Genomic DNA, 21,260 nt, shown 5'->3' with positions numbered 1-21,260 from the left:
GAGTCCAGGGAGGCAAAGTCAGCTCAGCAGAAACTAGAGCTGTTCGCAGAGGACTGGGAAGACTGGGAACGTCCTCATCCACGTCCCAGCCCAGACCGTGGCAAGCCAGGGTGGTCCCCGGAGGCTCCATCGCTATGTGGGGTGGAGAGTACGAAGTTGAACAGCCAGTCATTTCCCTCCCATGTTCTGAGATGCTAGTGGCTCAACAAGATCCAAGAAGAGCAAGAGGGCAACTGGCTCTCAGCAGTGTGGTCCCCAGAGCCCCAGCACAGCCACATGGGTTCTGGCCATCTTGGAGGCAGTGCTGGGTGCAGGAGAGCACCTCTGGAGCTGACACCACAGCCCCCTGTGCCGTGGCCAAGCCTGAGTTGGCGCTGGTTCAGAATGGGCCATGGAGCCCCCTACTTGGGCTTGAATCCCAGTCCTGCCCCTTCCTCACTAGGATACCGTGGTCAAGGCTCATAATTTCTCTGTGTCCCAGTGTCCTCATCTGAAAAATGGGGATAATGGCATCAATTTCATTGGGTTGTTGAGAGAAGTGAGTAACTTCCTGTCCCTCTGCCAGGAAGACCAAGACTCCTTGTGACACTTTCACTGCAAGAGGACCTTAAGCAGGTGCATGTGGGGTGTTGGGCACAGGATGGGGATAAAATGACCAAAGCTATAACTCTCTCTCTTTAGTCCTTAGGGGGACATATTATAAGCCGGCACTGCTATTCGGATCTGAATCCAATTTTGGCTGTGGGCAACACTACCCTCAATCTGATATCAGTAGGTAAGCTACCCCAGAACATTCTGAACTGCACCTAAGATTTTCCGTCTTTCTTTTAGGGAATTATTGTAAGTGAAAGCCCTGGTCTCTAGCTCTTAATCCACCACGTGGGAGGGGGGGACACGACTCAGGATCCTAGAGGAAGACACACTGAGGCATGGGAGTGGCTAGTGCTTCCTTCTGGCACCACACCCCGCACACACACAGCCCTCACCCCACCGTAGCCATGGGACAGCCAGGGGTGGTGTTCAGAGACTGAGCTGGAGGCCCTCTGCTGCCTGAGGACTGCTCCCTCCTCCTCTCCATGCCCACCCTTCTAAGCTGTGGTGCATGAGGCCACAAGTCTCGGGAAGACACACTGCAGACACTGTGGGCCCTCGGGGGGGGGGGGGGGGGCGGAGGAAGGCAATGATTAATTTTACACACTGGCTGAAAATATCACTCCCTGGGGGCCGCTCCATGCAGAACCACCCTCGTCTCCCTGGAAACCTCCTGTGCCTCCACTGCTCCAAGGATGCCGACACGCCCCTTTGCTGGGCACTAACTGTGCCAGGCTGTGCTGGACATTGTACACACAGCACGTCTAGTACATCCAACCTCCTGGCCAAGGTCACTCATAGAGACAGACACGGGGGGCGGGGGGGGGTGGCGTGGACCATTGTCTGCAACAAGCCGTCTCTCCGGGGCCTCTACGTCTCCCTGCCATCACGCCTCCCCAGTCCTCACCCACAGCCCATCAGATACTCCCCCTTCCATCCATCTCACTTGGCCAGCTGCCGTTTGCCCCTCCTATGGGCTGACTGGACCCAAGGACTAGGGTGCAGGAAAGCAACCAATCTGCTCCCCACATGAACTTTGGGGGTGTGTCCAACCAGGAATTATATCACAGGCAACGTAATCCTCCCAAGGGGTTTGTTGGCCATAATATGATCCCATCCCTAGTTGGTAGGAAGTGTTGGGAGAGGCTTTGTGCAGAGGAAAAGCTCTCCTGCCCCTATTCAGCCTAGTATGGGGCCCACCCAGGAGGGAGGAAGGGAAAGGCCTCCCCCGGCCTGGCCCTGTCAGCCATTTTCCTGAGTCCTCCCTGCCTGTGGGCCGAGACAACCCCGGCCTGACCCCCAAAGACCAGGAAAGAAGAAGCCGAGACTCTGGGCATCAGGACAGCGAAGAGAGCCTGGCCCCCATGCAGAGCCTTCTGCTGCACCAGTACTGGTAGTACTAGTGGTACTAGTAATAGTGTGGTTCTACTCGGGTGTTGGTCGTCACCTTTGGCTTAAGGTCTCTGCTTCCCCCGCTTGACCAAAGCCACCTGCAGCCTGAGCGCAGCCTGAGCGCAGCCCCGCTCCAGCAAGGTGGCGGCAGCAGGACGGGGCAGCAAAGGGCAGCGGGGGCTCCTCGGGGGCTCCTGCCTCCCCCGCGACCACCCCTAGATCCGGCCAGCGTCTGGCCGCCTTTGTCGGGGACAGAACCCATCAGACTACGGTTGGGTCCCGTCACCCCTGCTGAGGGGCCACAGAGCACGCTTTCCAGCAGCGGGGGCCAGTCCTCACCACTAACTGGTAACAACTGGGCTCAAGGGAGGTTTCGTGAGCTGCTCACTTGGTTTGAAAGGTGAGGGTGTCCAGCTTAGAAGCCAAAGGCAGCAGCGAGAAGGCAAAGCAAACACCGGGACTTGGGCTCGGCCACTGGTGGCAGCAAACCCTGAAGCTCCCCCCACTGTGGTCAGAGCGTTGACGAGGTGGGGTTCGTTGACCAGCCTCTGCCTGCGGGGCCTGGAGGAGGCAGAGGCCCAGCTGGTGGAGGCCGGGAGGCGGGGAGGCTGGGAGGCCGCACCAGCCCTGCGCTTGCAGAGGACCCGGTGCCCCGAGGGCGCACACGGAGCCCGAGGCGGCCTCTCCCCCTTCCTTGCTGACACTCAAGGCTGCAGAGCGACTCCTCGTCGCACCCTTGCACCGGGCAGAAATGTCACTTTCTTCACCAGAAGGTGCGCGGCAGATGCCTCTGAACGAACGTTTTCTTGCCGGGTTGGCAAGCGCAGACCTTAAGCCAGAGGAGATCTTGGAGTCTGTGTACGTCCCCCACTCTCACGCGGTAAGAATTCTGCTGGCTGCTTCTGAGAGCTGTTTTTCCCTTTTCACGACTGAATGCAGTCATCTTTAGAAATCCGAAAACAGATGGAAGGAAAATAACTCTGCCCTAAAAACCTGTTTCCCGTCCACCGTGGGCTGGCCCAGCACCAAAGCCCGCAGACAGCCTCGAGCCAGCAGCTCCGGGTGTGGACGTGGCCGCGGCCCGGGCTGTTGTTTCAGCTGCGGGGTGGGGCCTGCTGAGGGCAGCCGTCGTGCTTCCTCGCCTCCGCCTCGGGTCTACAGGCCGACCCGGGAGGCGGAAATTAAAGCTCTCCAGCTCCGGGCTGGGTTTCTCTGCCTGACCCACGAAGAGGTGGAAGCTGGGGCAGGGCCTCCCCACTTCCCACTCTAGCTAACTCCAACAGCTCATGGGAACGTGGGGCCTCCGGAGGTTTGCTAACGCGGGGTATCTGGGGGTGATGTGGCCATGGAGTGGGTCCAGCTGGCTATGGAGTGGGTCCTCTGTCCTCACTCAGTGTTCTGTGTCTCTCCCCAAAACTGTACCTGAATCCAGGAGGACAGTCTTCTCAGAGAGAGGCAATTTAATAAACACACACACACACACACACACACACACGCCCGCACACTGATCAAAAGCCAAGAGTTAGCTTGGTTATGCAGGAAGTCTTAAATTAAGTCATGTTTCCAGCCATGTATGACCTTCATTTATTTTTCCTTTGGAATGGAAACTTTGAAATGTGTTCTAGTCAAATGTGCATCTGTGTAAAGACCCAAGACAGAAAACCAGGCTGACTCAAGCATGGTGCCCTCGGTGGCTGCACAGATGGAAACACACTTGAGTCACAGGTCATTGCCATCAACCCCATGTCAAAATAATGTCAAAACACTGACAGTCACCATGCCCAAGGGCCCAGTGGGGCAGCCATCACCCTCCTGACTCTTGTTCCTGATATAAGATTTCCTAGTTCACTGTCAGAAAGTTCTATTCAACTCCCTTATGACCTTTGCATAGTGGAAACATAGTCGTTTCTACAAACTGGGGAAGGTGGGGGGTCTCTTTCACACTTGAAGCAAATCGCATTTAAAAGCACCTGTGCTGGCAGGGATCCTCCATCCTCCCGAAGACAGAAGCATCTGAAGACTAGCAGAGAGAGCTGCTGGACACGAGCCAGTCATCTTGGCCTCAGGAAGAATGCACAGTGATCCCTGGTCCTTGAGGGTATTGGGTGTTGGGGATGGGCCTTTGGGGGAACCCCATTCTCACTTCAAATGGGAAGGCCGCCGACTTATCCTCTAATTGTGCCAAGTGCCTCTTGTGTCCCCTTAGATTGAGTCTCAGTGATTAGTTAGTGGCACCAAGAAGCAGAAACCGTCTCTTTGTTTTGACATGTCGAACAACACACATGGTTCCTGTCTCCACAGTGGGAATTTGTGTCAGCCTTCCGACAGGCTCAGTGCCAGCAGAATGCCTTGGCCGATGTGAATGCTGGCATGCGAGTCCTCCTCAAGGAAGGCACAGGCACTATTGAGGACCTGAGCATCTCCTACGGAGGGGCTGGGGCTGTCATGGTCAGTGCACAGAAATCCTGCCAGCGGCTCATAGGGAGGTAAGCAACGAGCCGCCCTGCACCCCAAAGGTGATGCTTGATGTCAGAAAAAAAAGGTGGACATTTGGCTCTGGCAAATGTTGTTAACACCCTGGGAAGATGGAAACTCCTATTTGTAGAACCACTGCCTGTTATTTCTGTAATTTTCCTAATAGCAAACCTCACTGGACTTTGATTTCATTAGGAGTGAGGGCTACTGGCCCAGGATTGCATCCAGCCCTGGTTCTCGAACACACATCAGCATTCCAGTACCCACACCAGGCAGTGTCCAAGGGCACCTATTGCTGCTGCTGCCTGACTACACTCTAGCTCTTCCTCAATAAAGGCCTGTCCAGTTCATAAAGGAATTGTCCCCAATTTGTCTATTTGTTAAGTGCCCAGTTCCAGCACGGTCTGGCTCTTGAACATCCTTGGTTCACGTTGCAACGAAAGGGTCCCATCCTCACCCTGCCATGACCCTCAGGCCACTCGGTGCAGTCTCGCAGGCCTGGGTTTTCCTGAAGGACTTGGTTAGGTGATTTCTAAGTTCCCCTCCAACTCATAAAAGGAGACCCTGGGTTCTCTAAATTGTCCCTATCCAATATCTAGCACCTACTGGGCGATTGAAACTGCCCTTGAACTCGTCCCATCCCTGCCTTTCAACCCTACCAGGCCCTGGGATGAGCTGATGCTGGAGGAAGCTTGCAGGCTGCTTCTGGAAGAAGTCTCCCTCCCAGGCTGGGCCCCAGGGGGGAAAGTGGAATTCAAGAGGACTCTGGTGGTCAGTTTCTTCTTCAAATTCTACCTAGAAGTTCTACAGGAACTGAAGAAGCTGGCAAAGTTTATGCCTGTAAGTGGTCTGGTACTTATGTGCTCCTTGCAGCCAAAAACTCCCAGCTTTTCCTACTACATTTGAGAACCATCTTGTGGGCAGCCTGTGCCATCATCTGTCACCTGTTCTGAGCCGGACCTCGTCCATTCCCAGCCATCCCGCCTTCAGGGATCCAGCCCTGAGGGGCTGCTCCATGAGGCTCAGGATGCCAGGCTGTCTTCCTTTCACAGATATCCACTGTGTGCCCTGAGCAATGCAGCATCATGGTGCGCCCTGCCTCCAGTGTGCAGTCTCTTTTTCTTTTAAAGTCAACCTATAGGGATCCCTGGGTGGCGCAGCGGTTTGGCGCCTGCCTTTGGCCCAGGGCGTGATCCTGGAGACCCGGGATCAAATCCCACGTCGGGCTCCCGGTGCATGGAGCCTGCTTCTCCCTCTGCCTGTGTCTCTGCCTCTCTCTCTCTCTCTCTCTCTCTCTCTCTCTCTCTGTGTGACTATCATAAATAAATTTAAAAAATTTTAAAAAAATAAAAAATAAAGTCAACCTATAAATAAATAAATAAATAAATAAATAAATAAATAAATAAAATCAACTTTATACTGAAGTATAATTACATATAATAAAATGCACTTATTTAAACTCAATGAGTTTTAACAAATGTGCAAACCCATGTAGCCACCTTCAAACCAGGTATAGAGCATTTTCAACACTCCAAAAAGTACCTTTTGGCCCCTTTGCAGTAAATCCTCCTACCCCCACCCCCAGGCAGCCACCGATCTGCTTCATGGCACTATGGATTAGGTTGGCCTGTTCTGAAATTTTATATTCAACATAAAACACAAAATAAAATTTTATTTTTCAAAAAAAATACTAAAATTTATTTGTATGCAAATATTGAAGTGGTTCTAGACTTTCTGATTGCAAACTTCTGGAATAGATTAAGCAAAGTAAAACATTCTCTTTCCCTCCCTCTGTTTCCTTCCCTGACCATGAATATAGCTCTCTCCCTACCTTGTCCCCCCGTTTCCAACCACATCCTACTCCAACACTCTTCACGTCACCCAAAGTGTCCAATTTTCATTTACTCAGAGGTAGGCCCTCACCAACCACATCCACCAAGGGAATCATCACTGCCATTTAATTTCTGAATCCAAACACTTGGTGTGTTCAGACACCCAGAGAGCCTTCCCAGTTTTACTGCTGAATTGCTCAGTTGCTGAGAAAAACAATCAGGACATGGTTTCTTTTGTGTACAGTGAACTCTAGCTCATTCTGGGATGGCTTATCCAGCCCCCAATTTTCTTGTCTTTTCTGCCTTTACCCAGCTCACTGGCAGGCCTCTCTCTCCTTGGGGTGACTTGAGAATCAGATTCAAAGCAGTCAGTGCCGTCCCTCCTTCTGGGGAAAGGAAAAGAGGGCAGGATAGCTTCATCAAGGGAGATCCTGGGAGGTGATGTGGATTTTGGTCCTCGAGGCTACCCGGGCCCTGCAGTTTCTTGGGTACTTTAGCCACGTCATTTCACACAAATTAAAACCTAGCTTAACCATAGACTAATCAGTTCAACTTTATTGTTTTGAATTGTCTCTCAGGACAGCCATCATTATCCTGAAATTCCAGACGGATTCCTAAGTGCTCTAGAAGATTTCCCCATCACAGGACCCCAGGGAGTCCAAAGGTACCAGGTCAGTGAGGGTAATTTAATGGAAACTAGAAACTAAAAGATAAGCTATAGCTATGTGAACAAAGCAAGCATTTCAGGGTTGTGATCTGTAGTTCTGACTTTCTAGCTTTGGCCTGTACGTTGCCCTTTGTTTGGGCCTAGCCAAGAAGACTCTGGATCTAAGATCAGGCCTGAGCTACCACTACACACATTCGAGGCCGAACCAGCCTCGTGACTCATAATTGATGATAGTCCTCAAACTGATGTTCTTTGGGCTTTTGTTTGAAGAGCACCTAAGTCAGGTGTGTGGGAAGGACTGAGCAAGAAGTAGCAAGGTTCAGCCTTCAGCCCTGACTGCAAAATCTGATCTCCAGGCAGCAAAACAAGAGCCCTGCCCGTACCTGAACCCACACTTCCTGGAGGACAATTTAGAAAGTATCTGTTATTATCTGTTGGCATACAGCCCCTCCCCCACCCCATCTACACACACACACACACACACACACACACACACACACACACAACTTCCAGAGTAAACACTGTCTCCCTCTCCTTATCCACCCAGTGATGTTCTGGGGCCACTCACAGGGGCAGCCAAGGCACCTTGGTCTGGATCTGAGTGGACTCCACTGCCATTTGCTCTCCTCCCCTCTCTGCAGCTCCAGGCCCTGTTCAAGTTGACATTCAAGCTTTTGGCTTAGATTTGGGTTCCCCACCATCAGGATTTATATCACTTTAAGCTCCATCATCGTGATCACTTTACTGGTGAACGGTTTGGTCATGGGAAAGTTAAGACAGCAGGGCAGAGAGACCCACTGAATTCCAGAAAAAAAGCAGTACATGGGCATGACTTGGGAAAAGCTGCCAAAAGGAGAAGCTGGGGAGGCGGCCCCTTCACCTACTCCACAATTCTGCCAAAAGGTCAGCATGGCCACATAACTGCCAGGACAATTCCCCAGTCTAGTTACATCATTAAATTGTCACATTTATCATCTGACCCACTCCAGTGTTTGTTGCCTGTGGGTGACTGATTTCTTAATTCTGAATCAAGAGTGTTAGTAATTGGCCAGGCCACTTCTGGAGATTCAAGTTTTCCAGGGCAACTTCTGTCTCCCTCTGTAGAGTGTGGATTCTCACCAATCCCTCCAAGACCCAGTTGGACGCCCCATCGTGCACCTATCAGGTCTTAAACATGCTACAGGTGAAGCCATATTTTGTGATGACATTCCGACGATGGATAGAGAACTTTTCATGGTTTTGGTGACTAGTACCAGAGCCCATGCAAAAATCATGTAAGTAAATAGAAAACTTTCCAAAAAAACTTTTAAAAGCACACCTGCTGGTTCCTTCAAAAGAATGTGCCTCTTCCGCCATGTCCTAAACCCAAAGAACCTAAAATTAAAAGAATAAAGAAAAGGTCACCATCCCCAGGAGGAGCAAGGGAGAGTATCCGGAAATGACCATTAAGAAAGAGAGAACAAAAATAGTAGTTATGGGCTCCTTCCATTCTAACCTCACAGTACCTCAGCTCTCTGCTGGAGCCTGAGGCATGGTGCCCAGGAGTAACTGAGTACTGCGATACTCAGCTGGTGATATTTCTAAACGGTAAATGCCCATTGTCCTAAGCTTCCTAAGACTTGCCACAGCTACACAGGCCCCTCCCCCAATGCCCCTCCAGGAGCCAAAGTGTTACTCTGACCCAGCAGGGAGCCTCCTGGACCCTGGGGTAGGTCAACTCTTATTGGTCAGGACCTAAACTGGACCAGTTGCTATATATTTTGATTTTCAACAGTGTTCTATCCTTTCCTTGGGTCTGGGGCCCTCAAAATTTATATTTTGAATATAAATATTTCTCTTTTTTCAGATCAATTGATTCATCTGAGGCCCTTGAACTACCTGGGGTGGTTGATGTGATAACAGCTGAGGACTTTCCAGGCACCAATGGGGCTGAGGATGACAAGTTGATGGCTGTAGATGAGGTACAGAGCATGCCTTCTGAGTGACTTAGTGCAGATAATTACCAAGGTACCACCTGGAGCCAGTTTTCAACCACCCCCCTCCACCCGCCCACTGGGGGATAGAAGCGCTAATTCTTCTAGCTTCTCTCTATACCTAACATCGTTATTCAGACAGGCTTAGAAATTACAGAGTAAAAAGGACATTTATTACAGAAGAACAAGTCCTAGTTTTCCCACTGTGTGCTCTTGAGTCAATTTACCCTCGTCTGAAGAATAAATGTAGGATCCTGACCTACAGGATAGAATACCCTAGAAAGACCTAAATAGGAGAGTACAAAAAAAGATACAGCCACTCCCTGTTACTTATACTGAACTCCGTCCCTTCCTGGACCAACCCCACATACAGACCCCCAACACCCTCCTAACTCTTACACACTCCATTTTTTATAAAGTTGCTCTTGCCATCTGGGAACTTTTAATTCAATTCTACAGTCATTCATTGAAATCTTGCTTTTGGAGCCAAGCTACCTTGGCTCATGTTCCAGTTCCATCACTCACTAGCTGTGTGCCTTTGGGTATCATTATCTGTGAAATGGGAATCACCAAAGCCCCAACCCCATAGTGTTAGTGCATGTAAAATGCTTACAATAGTGCTTGGCACCTAAAGTGAAGGCTCTCAGTAAGTGTTAGCTAGTATTGTCACGTCTCAGTGAGTCACACAGACTGTTTCTCCTCCAGCCATGAAAGGAATCACTGTTCTTTTGGTTGAACTCCAAATGAAGAGATCAGCTGTTGCTTAAAGAGCTATATTATCTGCTCAGGCTGCCATAACAAAATACCACAGACTGGGTCACTTTAAAAAAAACAGGAATTTATTTTTTCACAGTTCTGGTGGCGGATCACCCAAGATCAAGGTATTAGCACGTTTGGTTTCTCCTGAGGCCTCTCTTCCTGGCTTGCAGGTGGCCATCTTCTCACTGTGTCCTCACATGGCCTTTTGTCTGTGGATGAGCCTCCCTGGTATCACTTCCTCCCCTTATAAGAACATCAGTCATATTGGATTAGAGCTCCACCCTGATGACCTCATTTAATCTTAATTACCCCTTTAAGGCCCTGGCTCCAAATACAATCACACTGGAGATTAGGGCTTCAATATATCAGTTTAGGAAGAAGGAGGGGACACGGTGCAATTCATAACAGGAATCACATTGTACAAAAAAGCACTTTCCTCATCTTTAAACTCTAAAATGATAAGTGATACCATGAAGATGACCTATGTGAACCAAATTTGACAGAGATCCCAGACAATTTGACGTCCACTCTGGGGTTTACATTCATTGAGTAAAATGGCCAATGGAATCATCTAATTATTTAAATTATTTTTGTAATTAAAAAGGTTTTTTTTACCCAAGCCTAATGTGATTATTATCACAGTGTGGTTATTCTCACAATAGAAACTAAGACACTGGTCTGTTGCTGGTAAGACTATTGCTACCAATATTTTCCTACCTATGCATGTACTTTCCACAGGTGCTTTGCGTGGGCCACATTATCTGTGCTGTGGTTGCAGAGACAAATGTACAGGCAAAGAGTGCGATTGAAAAGATAAAGATCACCTATGAAGATATAGAGCCAGTAATCTTCACCATCAATGTAAGCAGGACTGGCTGGCTTCTTTCCTGTAAGGTTATAGAATCAAAAGTACCTTTGTGAATTTCTTAATGCAAGGCTAATTCTAACTTTTCCTTGTCACTGGCTTGTTGTGGGAAAATCAGCTTTCTCTGGAAGGTATTACTTGTACGAATTGAAAGTAGTTTGGGCTCTAAGAAACGGTGAGGGGGGACGGGACACACCAAGAATTAAAATTTCTTTCTCTCTCACATTCAAAAAATCTAGAAGTGGTCAGTCCAGAGCTTATGGGGGGTTCTAGGTGTCAGGGATCTAGTTACTCCATCATGCATGGTTTCTATCATCCAGGTCACACTGTGGTCCACAATGGCTGCTAAAGCTTTGGCCATTAAGTCCACATGCCAGACAACAGAGAGAATGAGAAAATGAAGAAGGGCATATCCTGTCCCTTTAAGGACACTTCCCATATCTCATTGGTTAATACCTATTCACATGCCATACCTACATGCAAGGGGTGCTGCGAAATGTAGACTTTATGCCAGGTGACTACATATCCACTAAAAATCAGGGAAGACGATGAGAATGGATATTGAGAACAATCATGTTTTCAAGGTGGGGTCCAAACACAGAGTCTTTCATGATGGAATTCCACAGAAACTTCCACTCTTATTTTTGAGTCTAGCTGATGGAATGCTAATGCTATTTCCAAAGCAGAAAGAATGAAGTTAGAATATAAAATTCAGATATAGACTGAGATTCGCAGGTTCTAAGTCCATGAAGGGCAAGTTCATAGTAATTGAGTTGAGAAAAGCTTTCTTATTTGTACACATGTGACAGAAAACAGAATTTTTTCAAAGGCCCCAGTGAACCATTTGACATTTTTTAAATGTGCCTAAAAGGTACAACTTGCTCAATATTCCAAGTGTTAAAAAGGCCATGTTTCTTGATCTTTCTAAACCAAATCAGGTCTGTTCCAAATTCCTATTTTGCCAAGTCTGCAAGAAGTCCAGGCCCTTTTTCTTGGCTCAATCTCCGTCCCTGGTTTGTACTAGGATTCAAATGTCAGTTTTTGAAATCTCAATTCTAATCCCATTTCCTCAAGGGTGAAATGGCACCCAGAAGAAAAACCATGAAATATCTTGGGACTCAGAATGGTTAGAGATCTAGAGTTCTCTCAGAATAGGATTGCCCAGAGTCAGCTAAAAATTTCTTTTGTGAACAAAAGTAGGTAACAAAATAGTCATACACATCAATTCTTATTCACTCACCCATCCATTCATTCATGTAAATGACCATATATATGAGAAGCAGTGCAGAGTAGTTCTAGAATGAAACTGCTAGGTTTGAACCCTGGCTGCACACCTGCAGACTAACTGCATCACCTTAGGTGAATTAAAGTGTAAGATGGAGATAATAATAATACTTACCTCATCAAATTGTTATAAGACTAAATGAGTTAATGCATGTAAAGCACTTAGCACAGTGCCTGGCACATACTTAATCCTCATTAAATATAGCATATATTACAATAAGATGATGTGATCTTATGATGCACTTCCAGTATGGCAGTAAACATACTTCCACACGAACTCGGGTGACTCATTGAGATCTTAGTGTAGCAGGAAATGAAAAATTCAATTATATCATACATTTTCTGCTGCTTTAAGAAATCAAGTATATTTTACTAGACAAGAGGCTTCTGAAAAACCAAGCCTGGACTTGAATGCTACCTCCATCACTTATTGGCAGCATGACTTTTAAGAAAGGTATTTGACCTCTCTAAGCCCAGTCTCTTTGTCTGGAAAATGGAGATCACAATGGAATTAATGTGAGAATATACATAAATACACTGTGTATTGTGCAGTTGCTTGATACCAAGCAAGTACTCAGTAAATATTGGCTGCTCTCATTATCATTATCATAATTAGCAAGATAGATGATGAACTCTAAGGCTATTGGGGAGCAAGAATGCAGGACACAGGTGCCGTCCTGAAGTATGGAAAATCACCTTGGGCCTTAAGGCTAAGTGAGGATCAGTTGTCAATAGGTGAATCCACAGAGCCTCAAAGTGGGATGGATTCCAGTCTTCATGTGTAGTCAGTTCACACTATTGACAGAAAGAAAGCATGGAAGTAAGGACTAGAAAGGTCCTTAAAAGATGTGTGAAGTACCCAAAGAAATGAATAAACTTCCCACAACATCTATTGGGCTTTCTTGCCCAGAGATGTTTTAGGACTTAAGCCTCTTCCCTCAACATGGCCTCAATGCTTTAACCCCTGAGTTAGAGGTCCTTGTGCATGAGCTACATAAGTTTGACATGAATATTTTTCTTCAGGGAAAGGTTAAAGAGGGAGGGTCTAGAACCTTACCCATATTGCAGTTAGATCCATCTCCTGTTCCCTGGACATCCACACTGAAAATGAGAAAAGAGTGTTTATCATCCTGAGCCATCATAGCATCCTCAGATCTCTATTCTTGACATTTCTCTAAGGCTTCCTGTTGGTTTTCCCTGCAGTCTAGAAGACATCTTTCTGACATCTCATCTCTGCCACGAGCCCACTACTCTAGTACTCCCCCGTTTGATGACTCCCTTCATGGCTATTCTAGGGAGTTTACTGGCCTTTGATTAAGAAAAAAAAATACCAAAAAAAAAAAAAAAAAATACCATTGGATGAAAAAAATTTTTTAAAGTGGTTTGTGTGGTGTTTTTTCCCTATCATTTAGGATGCCATAAAGCACAACTCATTCCTATGTCCTGAAAAAAAACTTGAACAAGGAAATATTGAGGAGGCATTTGAAAAAGTTGATCAAATTGTTGAAGGTAAGCATATTTAATAGAATCTTTGCACAATTCTATTCCAAAGCAGACATTGAGAGCATGTGATTTCCTCTCAGAAAGGGCATCCTTTAAAGGTTCAGCTCTTTTGCCAAATTTCTCTTATATCTCTTCCTCTCAAATTGCAAGTTTGTGTGTGTGTATTGCCCTTAGAGGTTAGGGGATAGGGAGCAACAGAATATATAGAAGAAAAATCCCTAGCACTTTATGATTAGTCAAGGACAGGGGAATAGACCCAGACATTTTCAACTTGTTATCTAAAACTGTAGCCTCAGAAACAGACTGCCCTCGGTTGCCACAGGACAAATGCCTGATCCATCAGTTCTTTGGTCAGAACAAATCCAGACTGGTCAGTCCACATCTTATTTGTGAATTCCCCAACATGGTAGTTTCCAACTAGCACACACTTTCAAGAATTTCCCTACCTTGCACTTAACAGGAGAGGTCCATGTTGGAGGACAGGAACATTTTTACATGGAAACACAAAGAGTGCTTGTTATTCCGAAGGCGGAGGACAAAGAACTGGACATTTATGTGTCAACACAGGATCCAAGTCACGTGCAGGTGAGGTCCAGGATCGCCCTGGCCTTCCCAACTTCCTGATCCCATCGATGGCCTTCAGTCCCCAGAGCTTCCCAGTTGGCAGCCATTTTACCTGTAGAAACGTGATGTCCAGGTACTGGCCATCAGTGGAGCAACTAAGAAACCAGAACCCTTTTATTTTTTCTGGTCTTATCAGGTAAGTAAAAGAACAGTCGAGGTGAAGGGGATTAAGAGGCACTAATGATGACCCCCGAGTAATGTATCAAATTGTTGAATCACTATATTGTACACCTGAAACTAACATAACACTGTATGTTAACTACACTGGAATTAAAATTAGATAAAATAAATTTAATTTTTAAAAAAAGAACAGTCACCGTGACTTCAGATTTAGAGTACATTCATTTGCAACATGCTCAAACGAGTTCTACAATTGGATAACAACACTAAATTATATCTGTACTTGATTTTTCTCTAAAGTAACCATTACAGATAACCTTTGGAGTAGACATATCACTTTGTAGCACACTTTCATTTCCCAGTCAGGAAGTGCTCTAGGTTTTAGCTGCAAACATCTTCTTTAGCAACTTGTCAGGAGTTTGCTGATTTTCACCTTGTTGGGACTTGAGGTCTAGGCGTGTGGCTATGATTCCAGCTTCTGACAGGAATCCAGGATTCAGAAAGTTTCCCTTCTGGAAAATACCGTTTTTCTGCTAGAATGGCTGTTCTGTAAGAATAACGATGTTTATGAACTGAATAGAGCTCCGCAAGGCCGATTTAGACTTGGTTTTTTGAGGGGTTTTTTTGTTTGTTTGTTTGTTTTGTTTTTTTTCCTGACAGCAGGTGTGGATGAATATTGCTGTGGTATTTCAGAAAACAAAAGGCTTCTTTGCCATTTCTTGTAAAACTTTTCCATTATCCAACTTTTACAGAAAACAGTGTCCTCTACTTTAAGCATCCCCATCAACAGGATCACCTGTCACGTCAAACGGGTAGGTGGAGGTTTTGGAGGGAAAGTAGGAAGACCGGCTGTATTTGGAGCTATTGCAGCTGTAGGCGCTATCAAGTAAGTGCACTTGGGGATACAAGAGGGTGTAAAATGTACAGAGCTAAGGGTAAATCAGCAGACCGAGAGTCACTTGGATGCTGTCATAAGCATCTGGGTGTCCTTGGACAATTCAGGCTCCTGTCTCTTTTTCTTTATGATTATAGATATAATACCCACCCTCCTAGAGTTATTGGAAAAGTCAAATGTACATAGGACTTCACATAGGCTCATTTGCTATAAAAAGGAAAAGTGATGTCATTAGTTAAATAGCTCCAAGGCTGAGGCTGCCCTGTCCTTGAGCTTCAGGGAAGGTGACCCATTTAGGAGTGGAACAAGTACCCTGCCCAAGTGGAAGCCAAAGGAGTGGCTCCTCCCCCACATTTCCTTACTACTCTAACTGCAGACAGGGTGGATTAAGGAAAGAAAGGCTCCCACCCTCTGCCCCTCTGCACCTGGGGAGGGCTGGCTATTCAATGTTTGCTTAATGACAGATACCATCCTCAAAAAAAGTTCCCAGGCTAACCTCAACCGCAAGGCTTGCTCCTTTGCTGTTCTTGCTGTTCAAGTTGCTGGCTTTTCTGTTCCTTGTTCATTTTCTATGGCTGTTTCTCGGTGGTAACAAATACTGTCAGAGCCCCAATCAGCCTGCAAAGTTCAAAGATCCTCCTTCCTTTGACAGAGTCTGTGTAATTCAAAGCTAGGTCCCAAAGCACTCAGATGTATGTCTTGTTCTGCAATGAGAGGTGGGAAATCACAAGATCTGAATCCTATCTCCAGTTCTCTCCATTATGAACCTCTCTATTTACACCCACCAAGTACCAGCAAGGGATCAGTTCATCATTCCCCCACCAGGCTTTGTGCCTTTAAGACCTCCCAAGCATTGCTGCACAGTTAAAATCATCTGGAGAGTATTTAAATCCCAATGCCTAGGCTGCCCCATACCAATCCATCCAGGTCAGTACATTTAAAACTATCCCAGTGTTCTAAGTGTGGGAACCAAATGCCTTAGGCTACAACCCTACCTTAGCACACATCTAGCATGCATTAAGTAATCTAATCCCCAGAGCAGGGTTCCCAAACTGTTGAAAATAAGACTATTGCAGGTTCATAGAAATTCCTGCCTCTCCATCCCAGACCCACCAAATCAGAATCACCAGGGGGTGGACCCAGAAACTTTATATTTAACTCATGCTCCAGGTAGTCTTCACCATTAAAACAAAACAAAACAAGAAGTCTTGTGCCAGAATTGTAGTTTTCAACATGTACCTGAAAATACTTGCATAAGAATCACTGAGAATAATGACAATTCTGGGGCGCCTCCCTAACATACTGAATGAAACTCCTAGTGCTAAGGCTCAGGAATCTGCATTTTTACCTAAAAACCAGATGATTCTTTTGTCCAAAGAGCATGGAACCTCCACCCTAGAGATACAAAAAAGCTAAATCTCTGACTATCCAAGGGCCCAATGGGGCCAATATGATAGCATTCATGGGTAGAAATGAAGACACTAAACCATCAGACTAAGGACAAGTCCTTGGCCTTGTTTTTGCAGTTGTGTTAAGTTTGCATTTATCTATTTGCACGCTTTCTCTTTTGTCACATGTGGTAGGGATATGCAAAATGACTAGATCTGGGTGAGCATCAAATCTGAAGCCATTAGAATACAAGTTAACTGCCATGTGGCATTAATCACTTTAGCTAGATCTCCAACCACTAAGTTATAGGCTAAGAGACAGTAGTAATTTGGTCACATATTAATTCAGATCAGTGCCTACCTCATTGTATGTTCTCAAGGAATATATATGGGGTGGATGGATAGTTAAGTGAATGGTTGGATAAATGGGTGGGAGAATGAATGGAGGATGGATGGGTAGAAAGGTAGATGGATGGGTAGATAGTTAAATGAGAGGATGAATAAATGGGTGAGTGGATACAGAGGGATGAATAGGGGAATGGATGGGTGGAATGGGTGGAGAATGTAAGATTTATTTTCTTTAGAACTGGTCGTCCCATTCGTCTTGTTCTTGATCGTGAAGATGATATGTTAATAACTGGGGGAAGGCACCCATTATTTGGAAAATATAAAGTGAGTATTAAAGATGAAATTACTAAATTACCTCATTTTATCTGAGTGGTTTTAACATTTTCTATTATTTTGATTTTGCTAAATTCTAAAAACAATTACCTTATCTAAAATATTAAATGAAAAAGTTGTGCATTTAAATACTCAAATTTTATAAGGAACTTTTAGTAAATCTAGTGTAGATTATAAAGAAATCGAATGATAAAAATGCAATTTTAAATTATAAAAACATTATTGAAGGAACAAGATTTTCATTAGCAGTTCCTCAAAGATAAAAAAAGCTACAAGCACTTGTTATACCAAAACTCCTTGACTATAAAAGTATTTTGCAGTAGAAATGTTTAGACACAATTTTACCATTTTAACTACAAAATCATTTTTACAAGTGTTCCCACCTAGTTGTTATGAAAGTGTCCCAAAAGATCTTTGCAAATAGGAAGAAAAGAACTCACTAATGAAATAATTTTAAATTGTTTTAAACCATGCTCATTGCATTTTATGCAACTATGGCATAAATACCATTAAAAATACTGTTAACATTGGGCAGCCCTGGTGGCTTAGTGGTTTAGTGCCACCGTCAGCCCAGGGTGTGATCCTGGAGACCCAGGATCGAGTCCCGTGTTGGGCTCCTTGCATGGAGCCTGCTTCTTCCTCTGCCTGTGTCTCTGCCTCTCTGTGTGTGTATGTCTCTCATGAATAAATAAGTTTTTTTTAAAAAAAAGAATTCTCTCTGCTACCTTATTTGTTATACGATTTTGCTTAGCAATTCTTCATGAAAAGTCACAGGTAAACTTCCACCCTGCATTTGTCAAAATTACCATAAATTCTGAATTTGTGGGGTTTTCTACATGTGCTAAGTGCTCTGCTTTGTTATCCAACATGTCCATAGATGATAATAGTCATATAGTTGTGCCCATTTTTTGGGAACAAAGAGACCAGGGCCGATCCTTTTCTGGTAGGACTACAATAGGAAGTGGAAAATTTTCAATCTGAGCTGTGCAGACCAACAGGTCTAGATGAGCCACAAGGGAGTGGCAACTTCAGAAAAACGTAAGGTGCTTCTTTGAGTCCCAATAAGAACAGCAGCACTAGCTCACCTTTATTCCATCCTTAATCAATCACAAAGCCTCAGCTCTCTAAAATAAGAACAGCAGTTTTCATGTCCATTCCTCCCCAGCCTCAGTTTCCAAGGCTTTCCCATAACAAGATCCACTGTGATTCATTCCCATGCACTCTGGAATTCCAGAGACTTCCATAAGAAAGACAAGCTACAGACTAAATTATAAGGAAAACTAGTAAAAAGTGAAGGAGATTTGGGGTACCTGGGTGGTTGAGTCAGTTAAGCATCTGACTTTGGTTCAGGTCATGATCTCAGGGTCCCAGGATTGAGCCCCCAGGATGAGCCCCTGTCAGACTCCTCACTCAGCAGGGAGTCTGCTTCTCCGTCTTCCTCTGCCCCTCTCCCTACTCATGCATTCTCTCTCTCTCTCTCTCTCTCTCTCATAAGTAAATAAAGTCTTTAAAAAAAAAAAAGGGAAGGAAACTCTTCCAGAAATTAGGAAGAAGAGGGTAGCAATTATATACCAGGAGGCAAGGAAGGACTTTGGAATTCTATACTGACTGAGATCAGAAAATGACACTTTGAAAGGAAGGACTCAGCAAAATTCAGGTCAGAGGGGGTCTTTGTCAGTGGAGCACTGAGATACAAGGGGACGGCCAGGTGTGGCAAAGAACCACACAAACAAGAGCAGAGTCTGTCTTCAGTCCCACCGAATCGTAGAGATGGGCTGTGACTTAAACTTGGCATATAAATTTTTTTTAAGATTTTATTTATTTATTCATGACAGAGAGAGAGAGAGACAGGCAGGCAGAGGGAGAAGCAGGCTCCATGCTGGGAGCCTGATGTGGGACTCGATCCCCGGTCTCCAGGATCATACCCCAGGCAGAAGGCAGCGCTAAACCGCTGGGCCACCAGGGCTGCCCGGCATATAAATTTTAAACAGATCATAAAACGTCCTTCATTTGGTGACAGGTGGGATTCATGAACAACGGGCGAATCAAAGCTCTAGACATTGAGTGCTTCATTAATGGAGGATGCATGCTGGATGACTCTGAGCAGGTATGTGCATCAGAAACCAGCAACATCCTTAATGGTGAATAGAAGGAAGAATTTCCAGATGAGTCTTTATGGAATATATTTCTTCAAGTACTTACTCAAGTTCCACAAGCAGACTCTGTACTTGACTTTTACAGGGGAAAAAAAAACATATTGTCCAATATATATTAATACCTCCTTTCCCTTTAGGTAACAGAATTTCTTATATTGAAGCTGGAAAATGCATATAAAATCCATAACCTCAGGTTCCGGGGTCGTGCATGCATGACAAATTTACCATCTAATACGGCCTTTCGAGGATTTGGCTTCCCACAAGGAACCCTGATAACAGAATCTTGCATCACAGCTGTGGCAGCCAAGTGTGGCCTTCTGCCAGAAAAGGTGAGGTTGTAATCAAGGTCATAACCAACGTTGTTAAAGAAGCAGATGAGGTAGGGAACTAGCTACCCAAGGAAAGATCCTAGAAGAACCACTCAAATTAGCCCTAAATCAGATTTCAAGATAAATTAAGTGCTACCCAAAAGAAATGACTTTTCACTATCTTCCTACTTCCTTATGCAAACAACTTTCTGTTCCTTTCTTTTTTCTAACTTGTACTAAAATACTCTTTTTAAAATTCTAACCACATTGAGGTAAGTAAAGTAAAAAGTGAACATCCCCTTTTCCATCCCATCATCCCTATTGGTCAAGAGTAGCTACTGTGAATGGTTCTATGTTTATTGTTCCAGCCTTCTGTATTCATACACACATACATAAACATGGATGTATTATATATATATATATATATATATATATAGAGAGAGAGAGAGAGAGAGAGAGAATTATTTACCAAAATGGGACCATGATAAGCATATTATTCTGCACTTTACTTTTTCTACTTGACAGTAGGCCGTGGCCATCTTCCTGTGTCAGTAGAATGACCCACTTCATTCTTTTTCATAACTGAATAGTATTATGTTATATGGACTTACTGTAATTTGTTTAGCCACTCCACTATTGATACACATTTATGTTGTTATGCAGTTTTGGCTATTAAAATGATGTTGCAAGAAACATCTTGGTACAGAAATACCAAAATATAGATGTATTTTTGCCTTATTGTCTATCTCTGTACAATAAATTTATAGAAGTGGAATTGCCAGTACACTTGAAAACTTTTGAGAGATACACTGCCAAAAGAATACCCTCCAAGAATATTATTTTGTACAGTATCCTAGAAGGTGCACAGCATATACAGGATGCTAAGCCAGAGAGAGGCAGACACTGGCAATTGAGATAATTATTAATAACACCTTTCTAGCCTTTACACATTTCAATTAGACCCTACCCTACTTTTTACCCTTCTCTTCCCTGTTTCCTCCGCATAGTCCCTCTGCTCTAGAGAGCACACAATATATTGCCCTTTGAACCCCTTTGCCCCTAAGTTCAACAGAAAGGACCACCAGGTTTGTGATTGTCAGGGTACTTCCTATGCACAAGAAAACACCTACATATTGTACAATGAAGATAATAATTATCCTAAGAGAAGTCACAAAAAGTGTTCTATGTGTACAAAGGAGAAACACATCACTTTGACTTGTGGGGAGGAGAGTCAGGAAGAACTTTCTGGAGAAGATAACACTTAAAGATAGGCCTTGAAGAATAATGGGCACAGATAATGGGAAGGTAATCTAGGCAAATGGAATGGCTCCAACAAGGAGAGGCAATCTTTTTGTGGTTCAGTTTCCTTATCTGCAAAACAAGGACGATGTGACTCACTACACAGAGTTCCTGCAAGAATCAAATGAGTTAGCACTTGTTGAAACATTTGTTTTCATAAACTGGATAGTATTATTCCAATATTACTTCTGAGAATAATAATTCTTTTATTGTTACTAGAGTGAAATGGGGAGAATGAAGACTTCCTGGGCACGTCTCAGTAGCTGAGATATGGCAGCAATACTATTCCTCTTTGGCAGAACCAATCTTCAGTTAGGACAGTAAATCTTTGCTTTTTTTTTTTTTTTTTAGATTTTATTTATGTATTCATGACAGCCACAGAGTGAGAGAGAGAGGCAGAGACACAGGCAGAGGGAGAAAGAAGCAGGCTCCATGCAGGGAGCCTGAC

At 44.8% G+C, this 21,260-nt stretch overlaps 1 protein-coding gene and 1 long non-coding RNA gene across 8 annotated transcripts in view; one reads left to right on the top strand and one right to left on the bottom strand.

Moving 5' to 3' along the window:
* LOC140625899 (aldehyde oxidase 2) overlaps positions 1–21,260 on the top strand; it is a 63,217-nt gene that overhangs the window by 9,862 nt on the left and 32,095 nt on the right. The window contains exons 1-15 of one of the 7 annotated variants that reach the window (XM_072813578.1): positions 298–615; positions 682–775; positions 2,754–2,863; positions 4,285–4,469; positions 5,121–5,298; positions 6,869–6,961; positions 8,062–8,231; positions 8,804–8,918; positions 10,428–10,550; positions 13,251–13,347; positions 13,802–13,926; positions 14,838–14,971; positions 16,953–17,040; positions 19,070–19,156; positions 19,343–19,534. In XM_072813578.1, the coding sequence (XP_072669679.1) occupies positions 2,768–2,863; positions 4,285–4,469; positions 5,121–5,298; positions 6,869–6,961; positions 8,062–8,231; positions 8,804–8,918; positions 10,428–10,550; positions 13,251–13,347; positions 13,802–13,926; positions 14,838–14,971; positions 16,953–17,040; positions 19,070–19,156; positions 19,343–19,534 (1,683 nt within the window). In that variant the 5' untranslated portion in view covers positions 298–615; positions 682–775; positions 2,754–2,767. Of the gene's footprint in view, positions 1–297; positions 616–681; positions 776–1,691; positions 1,985–2,736; positions 2,864–3,965; positions 4,082–4,284; positions 4,470–5,120; positions 5,299–6,868; positions 6,962–8,061; positions 8,232–8,803; positions 8,919–10,427; positions 10,551–13,250; positions 13,348–13,801; positions 13,927–14,837; positions 14,972–16,952; positions 17,041–19,069; positions 19,157–19,342; positions 19,535–21,260 lie in introns of those variants that run through there. The other 6 variants (XM_072813579.1, XM_072813575.1, XM_072813577.1 and 3 more) reach the window with 6 other exon arrangements.
* On the bottom strand, positions 9,770–14,202 carry LOC140625903 (uncharacterized). The gene is made up of 3 exons (XR_012025175.1): positions 13,788–14,202; positions 12,896–12,939; positions 9,770–12,633 (listed from the first exon to the last, which is right to left on the bottom strand). It is a non-coding gene; the product is annotated as an uncharacterized lncRNA (long non-coding RNA).

The sequence above is a fragment of the Canis lupus genome, chromosome 36, assembly GCF_048164855.1.
Source record: "Canis lupus baileyi chromosome 36, mCanLup2.hap1, whole genome shotgun sequence".
Classification (NCBI taxonomy): Eukaryota; Metazoa; Chordata; class Mammalia; order Carnivora; family Canidae; genus Canis; species Canis lupus.
This window is presented reverse-complemented; position numbering and strand designations above follow the sequence as displayed.